Raw genomic sequence first — 20,869 nt, 5'->3', positions numbered from 1 at the left:
TTTAATCACAATGTTTGTACCAGTCCATTGTGCGCAATTAGTGCTGAGAGGAATATATTAGATAATCTTAATTGTATTTTAATTAAAGCAATTTTTTCATCAGATATCTTTGTATACATGTAAAGTGTCATCTCAGCGCTGTAGAAGTGTCATGTGTTTTGCTGTTGTATGTGTCTTGCATCTGTGGGCCAGTAGCATGCCTTGTTCCACATACAGTAAATAAAACTCTGAAAAGTACCATTGTTTTATTTTTCCCAATATTATTGAGATGAAAAGGATAAAGATAACAATAAAAGATAATAATATATATTAAATATTTTTATTGTTTTATGCAAAACATTGACCTATTTACAGTATGGCTCATCCACCATGACTGCCTAAAGTGTTGAACCGGTTGAGTAATATGTCCAAAATTATAGTTGAAAAGAGTCTGTCACAAAACTTTAAACCGAAAACATAAAGTCAGTATTTACAGTTTTTTGAATCATATTTATGTAGATCTGAATCCAATCACAACCAGCAGTAAAACAACAGAGGAGATGGATGAATGAGAGATGGATGGATGAATGATGAAATGGTCAGATGGACTGATGGATGTTACTGCATATGGATGAATGAATGGATAGATGAATACACTGATGAAATGAACAAATTAATTGATGGATGATGTAATTGACAAGTGGATGGATGTATGAATGAATGAAAAAATGGTGGATGGATGATGTATTTGATGGATGGATGAATGATGGGATGGATGGATATGTAAATGTCAAATAGATGGATAGATGAATGATAAAATGGATGGATGGATGGATGGATGAATGATGAAATGGATGGATGGATGGATGATGAAATGGTGGATGGATTGATAGATGTTATAGATTGATGATGTATTGGATGGATAGGCGGTTGGATGGATGAATGATGAAATTAATGGACGGATGGATGTAACTGACAGATATATGGACAAATGATGAATGGATAGATAGATAGATAGATAGATAGATAGATAGATAGATGTAATTCATGGATGGATGGATGGATTTCTTAATCCTTTTTTTCTGCTGCTGCTTGTGCCTGCTGTAAAGAGAAATGATTAATTATTTGCATGAAATCTAATAATTTGTTGCTGTTTTAATCTTTCAAATCTCATGTGCTAAATCCAAACCTTTAGCAAATCCACAGTCAGACACATACTGCCTTAACTATGTGTGTTTGCACTATTATAACTCTGATCAGATCATCACAAACCTTGAGTTTTTCCAGAAAACCTCCTTTCCCGAAGCCTCCAAAAGCACGTAACATTTTGGGAGTGGGAGGTTTTTGTCCGAACATAGCCAGTCCTTTCTTCTTTTCTCCTTCATCTTTGACAGGAGCAGTTTTACCTTTGGCCTTCATCAGTTTCCTGAACAGAGAATGAATCATCCCTCATTGTAGCCATTGCATTTAAAATCTGTTCTTGAAGAAAAGGTGCATATTGCATGACTGTGACCCCGCTTTGGCTCACCGTCCCTTCTTGGCCAGCACTTTCTGAGACTCGGGATAGTGGACCAGGATGTCATTGAGATCTTTCTTGTCCAATACGAAGAGGTTAGCGAATCCATGAGCCGCTACATTTGCTGTCCTTCTGTTGCCTCCATCTTTTGCTGACTGTAAGAGACTGAAAAAAACGAATTTCTGTTTCAGAGATTTGCCCTTTCACTTAAACATTGTACACTAGCGTATATAGATGTCGTCTGTCCAGTACCTGATCTCCCCGAACACACAGCCTGCTTTCAATGTCACGAACACAATCTTATTGTCCGGCCCACCGATGACCTGCACCTCTCCGGCCTTAATAACGTACATTTCTCTCCCAATGTCACCCTGCGTAAAGCAATGGAGGACATTTGCCCATGAAGTAAGGAATAATTGACGACGGACCATTTAATTATTTGAAAAATAATGTACACCCGAGGTGGTAATGTGGTCACGACACATTATTTTTTTGAGTCAATTATTCCGCTTATACTACAGTTACCACACCTCGAAACATTGTTCAGATGATGTTTTTTTGTCATTAAAACGCTCTTGTGTGTAGAACTAATTCCTTACGCACTGAATCCCAAGTCTCCATTGCTAATTCCAAAATGTAATCTTAGAGCTAGTAACGGAGGATTGAGCCATTGATAGCAGACTAATGCAGTTATTAAAGAGAGAGAGAGAGATTGCAATAATGAGACAGAAAAGCATGCTATGTTATTTGATTTATTTATTTATTAAAGGGGTGGTATAACGCCCTTTTCACAAGATGTAAAATAAGTCATTATTTTACCCCAGAGTGTGTATGTGAAGTTTTAGCTCAAAATACCCCACAGATATTTTATATATAGCATGTTAAAATTGTCACTTTTTGAGGGTGAGCAAAAACGCACCGTTTTGTGTCTGTTCCTTTAAATGCAAATGAACTGCTGCTCCCGGCACAGAGGGCGGAGCTTCAACAGCTGCAATTTCAAAAACTTTGAGCCTTTTATGTTCAAACCGGAGTCAGACAATGATGGAGAGACTCAAGAAGAAGTGACAACATGTAGAAGCAACAGGACATTTCTGAATGGTTAGTTGATGAATTTATGTAGCTGATGTGTAGTTATCTTCTAATCATTGATTAGCATATTCTGTCTTGATAATCTATAAATCGTGTTCCGGGGGCGGGGTTTATGTAAATTCTAGGGTTGGTGATGTCACTAACCCGTGAGGAATGTCGTTTAGTCCTTACCAGCCGTTTGTTGTAGTCCTTAAAAAGCGATTTCTTTAAAAGCAAATATCTCCCTTTGCTTTGAACTTTGAGCATTGTAACTTTGCAGATGTTCGTTATGCTCAAACAGCAACATTACACACTAACTAAAGTAAGAAAAGCAAAATCATAATCAACCACCCCTTTAATTCATTCGTTTTAATTAATTAGTTAATTATAATTTTTTCTATTACTGACTGAAGCCTAGCCTAATAAATGAAACACAAAGCCGTTTTAATAAGTAGGCCTTTCAATATGTATTTATTTGTTATATTATCTGCAATAATAACGAAAACCGGCACTGTCCCCGTTTGGGACACTGGCGTAGAAAGCCCACAGCTGGGTATTTAAAGCATCTGCCCCCCCCCCCCCCTCTCTACTTTGTCCTCAGACATATTGTTGGCCTTAAGCCAGTCATTAAACACACTGACAGCCCAAGCTGTTGTTTTTTTTGAGTAAATTTCTTTCGGAAAATACATATATGTATTTGTTTGTGATATGTAAATTGTCTGTGAAATTGTCGTCCTATTTTCCGTTATTACAGTTAACTAGTACGCGAAGTGATATAGAACTGTAATGCGGTCAAACCTGCCTGGAACTACTTTAGCCGTGCGTTTCCCTGAAAATAATTGCACACCAAACAAGAACGTATGTCAACCAATCAGATTCAAGCATTCAACAGCCCCGTAGTTTAAAACATAATATCAGATACAAAAACGATTATATCTGATGTTCTCACCTTCTTGCAAACAAAGTCTCCTGGCAAGTACACAATGGATTTCAGACGTAATAACATGTCCACCAGCATCTGGTTGTCACAGCCCTTGAAAGAAAATGTTTAAAACAGCAAAAACTAATATGGATTTACTTCACCAGAATAGATGAAACTGTTGGCAGCAGTAGGAAGCAATAGTTTTTTTCCTTCCACAAATCTTCAGTATAGAACCTCAACAGATGAATGCAGTCATTACTGACAATAACCAGTCTTACCTTGAAGAGGTCGATCTTCTGGAAGGTGACGAGGTTGATATCCACAGCGATGGCTGTTCTCATCACCAGAGGCATCTGTTCCAGTAGCTCAGACTCATCTGAGGAAACATTTGAGATTTTTGCAGCTGAAATTAGCATCTATTTAGATTAATGGTAATTGTATGAACTATCAGTCCAAGGGCCCTATTTTAACGATCTGAAACGCAAGTATCAAGCTCGAAACGCAAGTAACTTTGTGGGCGGGTCTTGTGCGCTGTTGCTATTATACCGGCGGGATAAATGACTCTTGCGCCCAACGCAAATCCAAAATGGGTTGGTCATGGGTTGGTCTGAAGTAGCTTTATTATTCAAAGGTGTGGTTTGGGCGTAACGTGAAATAAACCAATCAGAGCGACATCTCACATTCCCTTTAAGAGCAGGCGTGCTTGTTCCATGGCGGATTGCTATTATAACGGCGGATTTGCCAGGAGCGGTTCACAGCCGAGGAGACCGACGTTCTCATCAGGGCCGTAAAAGATAGAGAAGTTACATTGGGGATGGGAGAAACCCACCCAAATTAGCTTCGGTTAAACAGGCGTAAAATAATTTGGGTAAATGTGTAAGCTAGATTTATGCCTGTTTTTTCACATCTTCTTGGACACAACAATGATTTCCCTCGTGTGTTAATATTTTTCCTTGTAATAATGTATGGTTTTCTAAAAATGAGAACTGCTGCGTTTGTGTGTAGATGAGATAAGCAAAGTGTGCACACGCTACATTGATTATGGCCAAGCATGCGCCCTTTATTTTTTACCGCCACTGACTTTAGACTAGGTTTTTGCTGGTCAGTGGCGGAATTGTTTTCTAAACCTGCAAAATAGCACCAGGGAACGTTTGCGCCGAAACACGCCTCCTCTTTGCGCTGAACCGCCCCCGGGAGCACAAGTTCATTTCCTAACTTACCGACGTGCGTCTGTGGAGGGAAAAGTACGCTGTGCACGGGTGCAGAATAAGAATGATACATGCATCGGTGTACAAAGTCAATTGCGCTGGATGCAAGATAGGGCCCCAAAACTACCTCTTTTAATTGAGCTCTTCTATTAAGCACTTACCCAGCATGCCCTGGGAATCCCAGGTGTAGTTGTACCAGGTGCGCACTCTGTTCTGCACCAGCTTTGGAATGGTGTAGGTGTTCATATACGCCACACAGCAGTCCATGGAAGCGCGGAAGTAGGTCTGACCCGCTGTAGCTGCTCCAATGACATCTCTCATCTGAGTTTAAACAGATTTAGATCAATGTAAACAACTTCCTAGTATTGCGAATTTATTGATCTGGGTCATCCCCGCTAATAAAAGTTAGACAACCATCTAACTAAACCGTTCCAGAAAAAAAAAAAAAAAAAAACGGTCCATGAATGTCAATGTTTTGAGAACATTATTAAAGACCAGATATCTTGAATGAATGAATGAATGTTCTATTAACATTACTGGAAGAACATGTGTTCGTAATTTTTAGAGAACCGTGCCAAAACATTAGGGAAGTTCTAAGTTCTCACCTGTCCAATCAAGCTAGAGAAGACAAAGACTCCTGTGAAGAAGTTCACCAGCTGGAAGACGATCTCGAAGAGTGTATGGGGCTCAGGAAGACCGCCGATAGTGATCAGCGTACGGGTAGCAAAATAATAACAGCGGAGATACCTTGGCATAGAAAAATGACAAAATGATTAAATATATTTATTAATATTTATTTTGAATTTATTTAATTGTATTTAATTAATTTTAATTGTAAATAATTATATATTGTAATAATATATTGGGACAACAGATGCAAATTAGCTGTTAGCTAACTCTGGTGCAATTGTCTGAATTGTGCGCTGTCCCTGCCAAATAAACAAACAAATAAATATATAATAATTAATATATAATAATTAAATAATATATATTTAATCTATTAATTGTAAATATATATATATACACACACACACACACATATATATATATATATATATATATATATATATATAATATATAACAATTTAACTGAATATGTAATTGTATTTATTTTAATTTATAAATACTTATTAGAAATAATGACAGAGGTAAAAAAAAAAAAGAGGTCATACGCATTTCCTTTTCCATCATATGTCCATTTAGTGCTTCCCAGCCCCTCGTATTCTGAGGCTACATAGTAAAGGCAGGAGTTGAGATGGAGACAGAAGAGCAGATATCCAGTAGTGCGTCCAACTCTGAAAAAAGGCCAGCGTCACTATTATTACATACAGATATTTGTTCAGATTGTTGTTCATACATACAGATATGCGTTTGAACACATTAACCCTTGCCATTTGTTCAATACTGTTTTGGTCACTAATGATAATGGTTGTTGAGAGGTTGGCTGTTACTTTTCTTGGTCAGACTTATAATTTTCACCTGGTGGGTGATAAAATGGAGGGATTTGTCCTGACCCATATCTAGATAACTGAATATCATGGAGATTTGGGACAGGATAGTAAGCAACAACATCGCAACACCCTAAAAAAACATTCAGTATTGCATATACTGTAGAAATCATATTTTCAGACATACCTCCAGATATATGCCTTAGTCATGATGCTTTCCAGACGATCGCTGAACTCAAAAAAGGACTGATACTGAAAAGAGGGAATATGCACATTACACAGAGCTCATTACACACCACCCAGGGAGCCCGTTTCCCTGAAGACATTCTTACTAATGGGAAATCTCTGTCATCATTAAGTTGTTTGGCGACATTAGCTTCAGAATTTGATATGGTAATGCAAGTAATCTGAGGGGGAGGTTGACTACGCAATTGCAATCAGTTGGAATCAGAAACAGTTCATCCCATAGTTTGGGATTCAAAACATTTGACAATAGGACAGTAACTTAAAACAAATCCTAGTGCAGAATGTTTATTTGCTGAGTTGAGGAGGAAATACTGGATTCTCAGAGCTATGAGAAAGGAACAATGTAGCTGTGCAGTGTCAGAAATGAGCTCAACCAATATCTCCAAGAATGGCAGATTTACCTCCAGCACCTTTATATTCTCTACAGGGATGGATTGTTTCGGGCCACTTATTAATTGGGCTGAAGAAATGAGAAACGATTGGGAATGCTATTCAAGTTTCTAAACAAAAGAGCTGCACATATTGAAGTTCAAACCAGCCTTGATATTGATTCTTTACTGATGTCTTTAAGACATTTTATCTCTCAAAGGGGAAAGTCTGCAGTGTTATCCGATCAAAGAACGAATTTTAAAGGTGGACATTGAGAACTTACAGATGCATTCAATGCTCTTCACCCAGACATGAAAGCCCAATTAGCTGAGTATCAGATCAAATTTTCCTTTAATCCACCTCATGCACCACACTTTGGAGGCTCTTGAGAGAGGGAGATTCGGTCCATTAAAACCGCCCTAAATGTTAAACTGAATTCAGACTGTAACAGTCTTGACCACAGTCCTTGTGGAAATTGAAGAGACTCTAAATTCCAAACCTTTGGTTTGTGTCCACTGACGTGGCTGACCCTGTCACCTCATACCTTCTTCTAATGGGCGGCGAGACCCTTCAGGCCATGTATCATAAGCGTTAATTACTCAGCCGACGACGATGGAGGAGATGCCAAATACTTGCTAATAGGTTTTGGTCACAATTCATGAGAAATGACCTATCGACTTTACAAACCAGGGCAAAATGGCAAACAGACACTGATGGACTCCAGTTAGAGGCCGTGGTTTTAGTGGTGGACTGGACCCCCAGCTACCAAGAGGAGGTCATGGGTCATATCATTAAGAGCAGTGCTGGCCTTGACTGAGGTATTTTGATATGTGAACTGTGTGCATGCATCAAGTTAACCACACCATGGCTTGATCCACATGTTGAGCCATCTCAAATAAAGGCAACTAATAGAACTTAGTGCATTATATAGACATTATATACACACACACACCTACCTACACATGTATATATAAAGGAAGTTGAGTAACTGACCCGAACAAACCGGTTCACCCTAAAGATTGATGTAAACCCAAAGTGGAAACACAGCAAGTCAAATGGTATGATGCTTATCAGGTCTGTCTGTTGAGAAAAAATAAAATCATTTTATATAATTGTAAATATATAATAATTATTTTTATAGATATCATTTTTTACACACCTGAAATCTGGCAGATTCTCTGTAGTTCTGTTTTGTCATTATTCTGTCTTTCTGAGGAAATAAATGTGTAGGTTTTTGAGTTGAAATCCTAATGTCACAATTTGAAAGGTGCAAGCGTCGATAAAAAGACTTACTATGATGTCTCCCGCTTTCACAAACTGTAAGCGTGTCTGAAACATGGTGATGTCTATGATGTTCACCAGGTCTGCCAGGACATCGAAAAAGATCCAGAAGGGGATTGCCGCAGGCGTGTGGTACGGGAAACACAGACGTGCCGTGGCGAGCCAAACATTATAGTTAAAAGCGATTGTGACGACACTTAGCCATTTAATATACCGCCGATCTGATGAGAGAAAATGAGGCAGAACAAACATGTTTAGGCCAATGTTTTATACTTTAAAAGCCATCTTCAGTTCTCATAGTGTCCTACCCGTGAAAGGGTCGATGGTTGTCCCCAAATATGAGTCCATCTTGTCTTCTAAAGGTTTGAGAAGTGTGTCTATGCATGTGCATTTGATTTTAGGGCAGATAGCTTCGGCATCCTCCTTATCAGCCTTCTCCTTCTCGGCTTTCAGCTTTTCCTCTTTCTCCATCTTTTCTTTCTCCTCTTTTTCTTTCTTTGCAGCTGCTCTCTTAGCATCATCCTCTTTTTTCTTCTGCTCAGCCTCTTCTCGTTTTATTCTCTCCGCTTCCAGCTTTCTGTTCCAGTCTTCCTTTCGATAAACCGGTGCTGGAAATCAACAGCAGAACAGAGTTTAGAAACGGATGGATTCCCTGCTGGAAAATTCATCTAAAACCAGTGTTAGAGCCAAATGCTGCTTTGTATTTGGGTTGTAATTCCTTTGTTTAACACTGGGTGGCGTATGTCTGTAACTTGGCCTTAGGTATAAAGGCAGCAGATACAATGTTGTTTACAGGTGTTTGACCCGGAAGGGCAAAGGGTTTTTGACCGCTTGCGCGCGGCGCTTTGTATTGTTACACTGATGGAAACTATGGACAATGCTAAAATAAATGGACCACTTAGGATTTAAACATCAACATTCGTCTTTATGCATTTGGTTTAGCACAGGGCAATCAAGTGAGCGTAGTAACATAGCGTGTCAAACACGCCTTCCCCGGGTTCAAACAACTAAGTAGTTCAGCAACAAAACGAACTCCTTAACATTAGTCAAAAACCTCGCATCAGTTCGGACTTTGTTTACAAACTTCGGAGTCTTCGGCATGCATGCATGGAATTGAGAGCAGCCGAGGAGCCGTCGGTTTCTTTGTGGATTATTGTTTGGATATTACGTGGGCTTTCTGGTGATGAGGAGTTGGTTTGATACTGAAATCAGACCACGGAGTACAAGGGACCATCTGATGACTGCACGGCGCCCAACGAAAGAGGTATTTGTAGCGCTACAATCTTTAATGGCCATTTAAATTGTGTGCACACATACCCGGGTATAAAAAACAAACAAACACACGTGTTAAACACCGGCAGATTGACCGGAGACTTTTATGACTTTGTGAACTGTGCGAACTTTGCGTTAGACCTACGGACTTAAAAGCGAATCGTTTGATCGATTGTTTATCATGGATAAACAATCTCCCGCAATTGAACAGACTGCAATGCAAGCTGTTAGTAAACCTAGCAGTGTTAATGTTGGTGATCACAAGGTTTCTAAACGTGCAGAATTGCTTGTTGATAAACTAACTATGTTGCAAGCAGATAGAAAGTCTAAACTGGACAACGCCAGCATAATTAGAAAATCAATGCAAGGTTTAAAAAATCAAAAATCACAGTTACAAAATGCTCTGAAGGAACTAATAGAAACATGTAACGATGCAAAACGTATTCATGAGTCTTTGTTGAGTTTATTGCCTATTGATGAAAAGGAAAAACATGAAATTTGGTTTAAAGCAAAGATGATAGCTAACAATGAGGTTATTTCTGAAACAAAGGGCTTTGGTGCAAAGTGTTCTGAAAATGGTAATTTTGCTTTGTCGGCTGTGTCACCTGAAATGTTTGACCCTGGTTTAAATGTAAATACTCATGTAAGGCCTAAAGCAAATGTGGGTTTTAAAGCTGTACATGAAAATGGCAACGGTGGGGATGGTGTCTATCAAAATGACAGTGTGTCTAATATCAGTAGCAAACGGTCACATAAAAGTGTTAGCAGTGGAAGATCCAGCACTTCCTCAGCTAGGATAAAGGCTGAGGCCGAAAGAGCTGCACTTGTGGCTAGAGCTGCAGCTTTGAAAGAAAGACACGCCCTTGAGGAACAGGAACAGCAACTGAGGAGGAGAAGGGAGCAGCTTGATGTAGATGTAGAGTTGGCTGCATCTGCTGCTAGGTTGTCTGTGCTACAGGCCGCCGATCAGAAAGGTTGTTCAGTAGCATCCTCAAATGGCATGAATTCCTATGTGGAAAGGGAAAAAAGGAAAATGCAAACAAGAAGTGTCCTAAACCCTACAACAAAGGAATTTCAACCTCGATTATCAAAGCTAACACAACATGTCTCCGTTAAAGGACCGCTACCACCTAACAACCCGTTGTCACCAGACGTGCTTAAAAGGCAAACTGAGCTGTGGTGTAGGGATGCCTCTCAACATCAGTACGATCCACGTGAGCTACAGCAAGGAACATTGGAACCAGCCAAGTATCAGCAGCAGATGACAACCGTGAAACAACACGAACCGCAAAGGCTTTTCACAGACCAGTCAGCTAATGGAATTCATTCCCTAGATCTATTGGCCATTATGCAAAGACAAAATGACATCACCGCTACCCTGGTTCGTCAACATCATGCATCATCTCTGCCATTAAGAGAGATTCCTGTGTTTGATGGGGACCCTCTCCAGTTCAGATCGTTCACCAGAGCCTTCGAACAAGGTGTGGAAAGCAAAGCTGGAAGTGCAGACTGTCTTTATTATCTAGAGCAGTTCACCAGAGGTCAGCCACAAGAGTTGGTGCGTAGCTGTCAGCATATGGTGCCTGATCATGGCTACAAAGTGGCAAAAGGTCTGCTGCAGGAACACTTTGGCAATCCATATAAGGTCGCCATAGCTTATATGAAAAAGGCATTGGCCTGGCAAGTGGTTAAGGCGGAGGATTTAAGAGCACTGCAAGACTATTCATTGTTCTTACGTGGCTGCTGCAATATAATGGGGGAGCTTCATTATGTGCAGGAACTGGACATGCCAGTCAATATGAGGACCATTATCTCCAAGCTGCCATATAAGATGAGAGAGCAATGGAGAACTACAGCTCATGACATCATGGAAAGGTCTCATGACCGAGCCCACATTAATGACTTGGTCCAGTTTATTGAACGCCGTGTTAAAATCCTTTCCGACCCTCTGTTTGGCGACATACAGGATCCACATACTTCCTCGGCACCAAGGCTTCCTTCAAGGTTTAATTCACAGCCCAGGAGCTATGTAAGGGGTAACATTGTTGCTGCTGCTGTGACTGAAGAGTTGTTTGAGGACGTAAAGGAGCAACCGTTGGGTACAGAGCACTTGGAGGAAGCTAGGTGCCTTTGGTGTGATCGTCGCCACCTTGTGGAGGAGTGTAAGCAGTTTAAAGGTAAAATGCACAAGGAGAAGATTCTCTTCCTGAGACAAAAGGGAGTTTGTTTTGCATGTCTACGCGCCGGCCACATGAGCAGGGACTGTGAGGGTCGCTTGGCATGTAAAATCTGTGGACAATCTCACCCTACTGTGTTACACATTAAAAGACAAGTGACTCAGGAACAGTTAACCGCTTCACCTGGCCAGCAACAGTCCTCTCCTCAAACATGTGGACATACAGGGGCCGGTAAGGACCAGAGTGTGTTATCCATCCTTCCTGTCAAGGTGAAGTCGGCAAAGGGAAGCCAGGTAATTACAACATATGCTTTTCTAGATCCGGGAAGTTCCGCCACATTCTGCTCTGAACACCTGATGCGGAAGTTGAACATCACAGGCAAAGCAACAAGTTTCATGTTGCACACAATGGGGCAAGAAAGGGTCGTTTCAGCATTTTCTTTGTCAGGTTTGGAGGTGTCTAATTTGGACGGTAATGATTATTATACCCTCCCTGAGGTATTTACACAGAAAGAAATGCCAGTCACTGTGGATAATATGATACGGTCGGAGGATCTGGCTAGGTGGCCTCATCTATCAAGTGTGCGCATCCCAAGTGTGAAGGCAGATGTTGACCTCTTAATCGGAACTAACGCACCTAAGGTATTAGAACCCTGGGAGGTTATTAATAGCGTCCAGAATGGTCCGTACGCTATTAGGACAGTGTTGGGATGGGTGGTTAATGGCCCACTGAGTGGAAACAGTGATGCATCATTATCCTCAGCCACAGTGAACCATATCTCTCTGCAAAGGCTCGAAGATATGCTTGTCAGTCAATACAACCATGACTTCAGTGAGAAGGCTGCAGAGGAAAGGGAAATGTCTCGAGACGACATCAGATTTATGGAGATCATGGAGGATTCAGCAGTGCTGCAAGATGGAAGGTACTGTTTAAAATTACCCTTCAAGAAAAAGGACGTTTCTCTGCCTAATAACTTGGTTGTGGTGAAGCAAAGGATGCAGGGCTTAAGAAGAAGGTTCTTGAGTAACGACAGCTTGCACCAGGAGTATGCACAGTATGTGAACGGCCTTATTGCTAACACCTATGCAGAGCTTGTGCCCCAGCAGAACCTTCAGGGTGAGCCTGGAAGAGTGTGGTACATTCCCCACCATGCGGTCCACCACCCAAGGAAAAGAACACTTCGGGTTGTGTTTGATTGTGGAGCCACTTTTCAAGGAGCATCCTTGAATAAGGAGCTGCTTCAGGGCCCTAACCTCACCAGCTCGCTGCTTGGGGTCTTGTTTCGTTTCAGAGAGGAACCTGTAGCATTCATGGGCGATATACAAGCCATGTTCCACCAGGTAAAGGTTGCAGAAGAAGACCGGGACTTCCTCCGTTTTCTCTGGTGGCCAAACGGAGATGTTACCCAGGACTTGGTGGAGCATAGGATGACCGTTCACTTGTTTGGTGCTGTGTCCTCTCCTAGCTGTGCAAGCTATGCGCTGAGGAAAAGCGCTGATGATCATCAGTCTGAGTTTGCTGCCAATGTATGTCAAGCCGTCAAGAAAAACTTTTACGTGGATGACACTTTGAAGAGCTCCGCCACCGAAGTGGATGCTATCCAGATGATCCAGGACCTAACTTTACTGTGCCAGAAAGGAGGTTTTGTCTTGGAGAAGTGGATTAGCAACAGCCGCGCCGTCTTGCATGCCATCGCTACAGAGCGAAGGGCTAAGGATTTAAAGGAATTGGATCTGGATCGGGACAAACTGCCAGTGGAGAGAGCTCTGGGTCTATTGTGGTCTGTAGAAACCGACTCCTTCAAATTTAAGATCGAAGTGAGGCAACAGGCACTTACCAGACGTGGTATGCTGTCAACCATCTGCTCAGTGTATGACCCCCTAGGCTTCCTGGCACCAGTGACACTGCCTGCAAAGGTGATGCAGCAGGAACTATGCCGAAGAGGATGTGCATGGGATGATGCCTTACCATCTGACATCTTAAACCAATGGAAAGTATGGTTGGAAGGCCTGGACCAGCTTAATGCTTTTGAGGTACCAAGATGTGTCAAGCCAGTGGACTTCGGTGAGGTCGCCGAAGCCCAGCTGCATCACTTCGCTGACGCCAGTGAAGCTGGTTATGGGATCGTTACATACTTGAGGATGCTGAGCCAGCAACGTCACATCCGAGTTTCCTTTCTGCTCGGCAAGGCTAGGGTGACACCGTTGAAGGCTATCACTATTCCACGACTGGAGTTAACAGCAGCAGTTCTTGCTGTACGTGTAGACTCAATGCTAAAGTTGGAATTAAATTTCAGGTTGGAAGATTCGGTCTTTTGGACAGACAGCACTTCCGTTATAAAGTACATCAAGAATGAGGATAGACGGTTTCACACATTTGTGGCTAATAGAATTTCAACCATCCGAGAGGCATCAGAACCCTGGCAATGGAGGCATGTCTGCTCCAAGGACAATCCAGCTGATGACGCATCGAGGGGGTTGACGGCTGCAGACTTTCTACAGACCAGTAGGTGGTGGGAAGGTCCTATATTTCTGTGGGAGCAGGAGGAGGACTGGCCTAATACTGCCCTGGATGCTTCATTGAATTCTGATGACCTAGAGGTGAGAAGAGAGGCCACTACAAATGCGATCAATGTGTGTGACTTAGTCAAGCCCACTGACCAGCTCGTTAGCTACTTTTCTGACTGGAGGAAGCTCAAGAGGACAGTCGCTTGGTTTCTCCGTTTGAAGGCAGTGTTGTTGGAAAAGGCTCGCTGGAGAAGACAGCTGAAGGAGCCTTTGGTAATCCAGTCAGAGCAAACTAGTCGATCCAGTTCAAGGCAGACTGATGGGAAAGGGTTCATTGTGATGCCTAGGAGTAAAACCTTGACTGTAGACGACTTGTCAGAAGCAGAGGCTGCAGTGATTAAATATTTTCAGCAGAAACGATTTGAGGAGGAGATTGCTTCATTGTCCTCTAAGAAGGCAGCGGTGAGTCGCCAGAGTCCAATATATAGGCTGGACCCTATCCTAGTTGATGGTTTATTGAGGGTTGGAGGGAGGCTGAGTAGGGGAGCGATGCCTGAGGAAGTTAAACATCCCATTATCCTCTCCAAAGAGCAGCATGTAGCAACGCTCATCCTCAAATATGTTCATCAGAGTCTGGGCCATGCTGGACGTGCTCACACGTTGTCATCAGTAAGGAAGAAATTCTGGATTACTAAGGCGAATGCCGCCGTCCGAAAAATTATTACTGAGTGCAGCTTCTGTAGGCGCTACAATGGACGTCTTCTGGAACAAAAGATGGCTGATCTTCCAGAGATGAGAATTCAGCCAGACCTACCCCCTTTTACCAACACGGGAGTGGACTTTTTTGGTCCCTTGGAAGTGAGGAAAGGAAGAGGAATTTGTAAGCGGTATGGAGTTATACTTACCTGTTTAGCCAGCAGAGCTGTCCATCTTGAAGTTGCGGCATCTTTGGAAACGGACGCCTGTATCAATGCTCTGCGGCGCTTTATAAGCAGAAGAGGGCAAGTGACTCACCTGGTGTCTGACAATGGTACAAACTTTGTTGGGGCGAACCGAGAACTGAAGGAAGCTCTTGTTGCACTTAACCATCAGCAGATTGAAGGAGTCCTTTCCCAAGTTGGAATTCGCTGGAGTTTTAACCCACCAGCCGGGTCCCATCATGGCGGTGTGTGGGAGAGGATGATCCGCATTGTAAGAAGAGTCCTTAGTTCTGTCCTACGTCAGCAGACGCTAGATGATGATGGTTTGCATACAGTGTTCTGTGAAGCAGAAGCCATCTTGAACGACCGGCCACTTACCAAACTGTCCGATGATCCAAATGATTTGGAATCACTTACACCTAACCATCTACTTTTGCTTAAAGGCAAGCCAGCCTTACCACCTGGATTGTTCAAGCCTCATGACCTCTATGTAAGAAGAAGGTGGAGACAGGTGCAATACCTCTCAGACTTGTTTTGGAAGAGATGGGTGAGGGAGTACCTGCCTCTACTTCAAGAAAGGCAAAAGTGGAACGACAAGAAGAGGAGTTTGAAGACTGGAGATATTGTGGTTGTCATGGATGCTTCGGCTCCTCGTGGTTCTTGGCCTCTCGCCAGAGTACTTGAAGTTTTTCCTGATAAGCAGGGCTTGGTACGCTCTGTGAAGTTGCAGACAAAATCTAATATCATTGAGAGACCCGTGACCAAACTTTGTTTGGTGTATGGGGTTTAAATGTGAAGATAACATTTTGATTATTTCATGATATTTGCAATAGTTACTTGGTTCCTTTTGTTTTATTTGTTTGAATTGTTGTGTCTGCCGGTCATCAACAATTAGGGGCCGGTGTGTTAGAGCCAAATGCTGCTTTGTATTTGGGTTGTAATTCCTTTGTTTAACACTGGGTGGCGTATGTCTGTAACTTGGCCTTAGGTATAAAGGCAGCAGATACAATGTTGTTTACAGGTGTTTGACCCGGAAGGGCAAAGGGTTTTTGACCGCTTGCGCGCGGCGCTTTGTATTGTTACACTGATGGAAACTATGGACAATGCTAAAATAAATGGACCACTTAGGATTTAAACATCAACATTCGTCTTTATGCATTTGGTTTAGCACAGGGCAATCAAGTGAGCGTAGTAACATAGCGTGTCAAACACGCCTTCCCCGGGTTCAAACAACTAAGTAGTTCAGCAACAAAACGAACTCCTTAACAACCAGATAGGAGCTAGTTTTCCATGTTTTTTGCTGGACAAAACTGGTAATTTATGGGCATTAGATGGTCCAAGCTGGTCTAGATGGTTGATCAGAAGGACTAGCAGCTGGTTTTGACTTGGTAGACAATTTTGTTTGTCCACTTTAAGCTGGAATGACCAGGTTTTTCCAGCAGGCTGAATGAGTCGAACTGTTTAAAGTCACCATGAAATAAAAATATTTTTATAAATAATTTATCCATGCATATCATTATTTGTGTGTGCCTCGTAATCTTTAATCAAAATAACATCCCTTCCCTCTTGCAGCGACATGACTTCTCCGATGACATGTTTACTGGCCCGAGGGCGGGGCAACCTGTCACTCACATGAGATCGACCAATAGCAAACCACAACCATTCAACAATCCAATCAATTCCAAATGGACAAAATCAAGTCCCGCCTTCTCATTTGAGAAGCCATTTTACTTGGATATACGTCACAATTGAGAAGAAAAGACTATTCCAACTTCATGCTGACTTTAAGAAACTTTAAGATTACAGGCCCTTGAGAAACAGATCAATGAGGAACCCCTGCTAGATCATTTATTTATCTTGCATTATTATCTTGTCTGTCAAACAGCAGGATTCAGAGAGACTCTACTCACTGACGGGTGGGCTGCGCTCTGGGGATGAGGCATAGGGGTCAACAACTTTCTCCTTATAAAGCTCTGTTCTCTCCCGAAGTAACTTCACAATTTCTCGCAGCTGGTCGTCAGAATATCTGTTGATGACGATGGGTGGAGAAGGTGGTGGTGGTGCTCCTTCCTCACTACATGAAAAAAGAGACAGGAATTTAGGCTTAAATTAAAAAAATCCCTAGTTCTAGTTGTGGTAATGGTGGTGGTAGTTTTAGTAGTAGACTACACAAAGTCCTGAAGATACAGGTTTCCTGTTCTAAACCTGAAGAGGAAATGAAAGTTTGATTAGTCAAGAATATTCTAGTCAAGTCAAATGTATTTGTATTGGGCAATACACAGTTTCAAAGCAGCTTTACAGAAAATCACGATGTTAATGTTTATTTGAATGATTAATGTTATTATTTCAAGAGAGGGAAACTCTTTTCACACAGTCACAGCCAACAACAAATCTATTCTGAGCTGTTCCTCTACTCACAGCCTCAGTCCTCAGACAAACTTCAGCAGCTGAACTTAGACGACACCTCATACATTCATTATATACTCAGGAATAGACAGTGTATGCCTGTACGTTGTGTATGTATTTTCATTTTAATCAGTGCAACTCTTCTGCATTTGTATCAAATCATGGGCTTAAACGGCTTCACGACTTTTGAGTTAGGATGAGGACTGTCCTGAAACACTCACAATTGCACATCTTTAATTCTGAAGACATGCCAGTTCTGGTTGTTCTTGATGAGCTGATGCCGTCCTGTTTATTAAAGTCAGCTAAAATGGGTCCCACGTGGTAAATTTAGTCTCACTCCAGACATTAGTGTCATCACATATAGCACTGAGACTGGAAAATGGTGACTGCTTAGAATTGTTTCCTGAAATCAATACATTGTCAGTACCTACACTATGTACTGACACAAAGAACAATAAACAGTATAAAACAGAGACTCCTGTTTGTGTGTGAGGCCGTTCCCATGATCTTCTTAAGTCACAAATACAGCAGATCCCCTAATCTTCTTTCAGCTACTTTTGGAGTCACACACTGCACATCTTTGAGATCCCACACATCCATACAAGCCAACGATGACATGATAAAGGGGCAAGTGTCACATATTTTAATTGACCCATTCAAACACTTTCCTAAAATATAAAACAACACTATATTTTTATACATTGCCTGGCCAAAAAGAAAAGTTTCTGTATGGATTTAAATAGTAAAATGCTTAAAGGAATAATTCACTTAAAAATGAAAATTCTGTTATCATTTACGCATTGTTGCTAGTTGTTTCAAACCTGTATGAATTTCTTCCTTCTGCTGAACACAAAAGAAGATATTTTGAAGAATGTCGGTAACCAGACAGTTGATGGACCCCATTAACTTCCATAGTAGGAAAGAAAATACTATGGAAGTCAATGGGATCCATCAACTGTTTGGTTACCGACATTCTTCAAAATATCGTCTTTTCATTATTGCAGTTATTCTTATGTTTCTGCATGTTGTCTGTTTGGCAACTGCTTTTATAGTCCTAATTGATGGAGTGTGTAGCTTTTCATGTACCATGTATAAAGACGCATCATGGCCATATTCCAGGATGGCAATATCAAGATTCATCAGACTCAAATTGTGAAAGAATGGTTAGGAGGGAGCATTAAGAATCATTTTCACACATGAAGTGAACCTCTGAGTCCAGACCTTAAATTCATTGAAAGTTTTTGGGATGTGCTGAAGGAGACTTTACAGAGTGCTGGACTCTTGCAATAACATCACAACATTTATTTCCATCAAGAGGTGCATCAATATTTGGTCAAGATCTTGCACGAGTCCCTTCCCAACAGTTCTTTCACAATTTGAGCCTGATGAATCTTGACATTGTCATCCAGCAATATGGCCATGATGTGTCTCATACATGGCTGTTTAAGAAATTAAAAGCTACACACTCCATCATTAAGGGTTAGAAGAACTGTTGCCAAACATATAACATGCTAGAAGCATATTAATCACTGCAATAATGATCCAATCATAGACTCTTAAGCATTTGCCTATTTAAATCGAAACAGTGACTTTTTTTTTGGCCAGGCTGTATATAAAATAAATTATTGTTAGTGTTGCTCTACAAGTCTCACAGTAATACACTACATATAATGAGATCATTTACAGGTAGTCTAAACTCTTACCCCTCTGCAGCTTCTGCTCCAGGATTGGCTGGATCTGCTGATTTGGCCTCTGGTTTAGGGGGCTCTGGAGCCGGAGCAGGAGCAGGAGCCGGAGCCGGAGCAGGAGCCGGTTCTTAAAAAGTACAGAGCTGAATTAGATGTTTTGAGATACTGTTTATTTGATATTCCTGATGTCGAATTTCTGCTAATTTGCACATAAAGATGAGAAATCTGTGATTATTAACAGTATATGTGCATGTGTTTGCTCATTCATTGCCACTGAACATGTTAAGACTCATTAATAGTGTCTTTTTGTTTTCAGGGGTTAAGCCTTAGCTTTTCCTGACATGCTAGTTAATTAATTAAGTATTCTAATACTATTTTTATGATGATGCATTTTCATTTAAACCTCGGCGGTTCAAGATGATCATACCTATAAAACAGCCACTCTTAAACAAAAATGTACACAGTGAATTGTAGTTTCCCGTAATGGAACATTATGAAGACTCACCAGCAGGCTTTTCCTCCTCCTTTTTCTCCTCTTTTTTTTCTTCATCTTTCTTTGCATCGGACTTTTCCTCCTGTGAACACCAGAGAAAGATTTCTGTCTTTTTTCTCCTTAAAACACATTTCCAGTTTATAGCAGTGACATTTGAACTAACGGCATCAGAGGTACGAACCTTTAGTAGCCTGATGTTGACATACAGTAGCAGTTTTATTTATTAATATATGACAATAGCTGACAAATAATAAATATAAGTAAATATCCATTGTTTTTTCTCCACAAGATTTTAGATAAAAAAAAATTCCACCATTTTTTTATTATATTTTAGCGTTTCTGTCTTAATCTTCTGGTAATTAATAAATGTTTACAAATATTCTACTAATTAATGTGAGGTCACAAACACTAGATGCATAACAATTAGAGATCTGAGTCCACTATATAATTCTTAATTATACATCCTAAATAAATAAATATATTTTAGTACATGGCAGTCAAATAATGAACCCGAGACTTGTGTTATACATGCATTTATGCTCTAAATATTTTTGATTTGTCTTTCAGACTAGTTATCAATTTGATCCCTACAAAGTTTCCCCAGGTTGTGCAAAAATTAAACAGAACTGTCCAGACAACATCACTAATTCACAAGAAGCACCAGCTACGATTTCCTTTTTAAAGTGTAATTATGTCACAATCTCCACATGATGACTTGCTCTTTTACATACAATAGATAAACGGCTTGGGATCCTACCATTCACATAAAAGTAAAACACAGTATTAATAAGTAAATATTAACTAATTAAATCCACATAGCATATCCAGTAAACCAAGCTGAGATATATATATTTTTTTATTTAAAGAAATGAGAATTGAGTTGAGTTGTGCGTGAAGGATGATGTTGGTGTTGTGCTAAAGCCAGCTGGTCATACCTTTGTCGGAGTGGCAGATGCTGGGGTCGGAGCCGAAGCCGGAGCCGGCGCAGGTGCAGGTGTCGGTGGTCCTGGGATCTGAGCTACTGTGGCCACAGTACTGGGCCAAAAAATCTTTTTCAACGTGCTAAACATGGCTGCACTGCACGCAATCCCATTCAGATTTATCCCTCGACTCCTTATCCAACTGTCGCTGATATGTGAACTCCGACCTGCTTCAATTAATTCTTAGAGCCCTATTAATTCCTTCTTGGGAACATCCCATTTCCCATGGTTCACCACAGTTTGACTGACCTATCACAGGCCTTCTCACTTGCAGTCAACCAGTCACAATCCTCCTCTTAAACCTACACCGTAGGGGGTGTTGCAAAGGGCCTCCTCTTTTTGTAAAGCCAAGAAAACATGCAATGATTTTTGATTGATATGTAAGATGT

The 20,869-nt window shown here is 41.1% G+C and overlaps 1 protein-coding gene across 1 annotated transcript; it reads right to left on the bottom strand.

Annotated features, from left to right (window-relative positions):
* Positions 1-329: 329 nt before the first annotated feature.
* On the bottom strand, positions 330-20,673 carry cngb3.1 (cyclic nucleotide gated channel subunit beta 3, tandem duplicate 1). The gene is made up of 18 exons (XM_084399053.1): positions 20,436-20,673; positions 19,513-19,582; positions 19,023-19,134; positions 16,824-16,987; positions 8,346-8,645; positions 8,050-8,258; positions 7,916-7,966; positions 7,750-7,836; positions 6,329-6,393; positions 5,866-5,988; positions 5,299-5,440; positions 4,855-5,014; positions 3,764-3,861; positions 3,513-3,596; positions 1,748-1,866; positions 1,508-1,660; positions 1,252-1,405; positions 330-1,080 (listed from the first exon to the last, which is right to left on the bottom strand). Exons 1-18 carry the CDS (start codon positions 20,568-20,570, stop codon positions 1,048-1,050), a joined length of 2,259 nt encoding a protein of 752 aa, XP_084255179.1. The 5' UTR covers positions 20,571-20,673; the 3' UTR covers positions 330-1,047.
* Positions 20,674-20,869: the final 196 nt, after the last annotated feature.

This window comes from Rutilus rutilus (genome assembly GCF_951802725.1).
Source record: "Rutilus rutilus genome assembly, chromosome: 24".
Classification (NCBI taxonomy): Eukaryota; Metazoa; Chordata; class Actinopteri; order Cypriniformes; family Leuciscidae; genus Rutilus; species Rutilus rutilus.
Note: the sequence above shows the minus strand (reverse complement) of the source record. Positions and strands in the feature narration are given on the sequence as shown.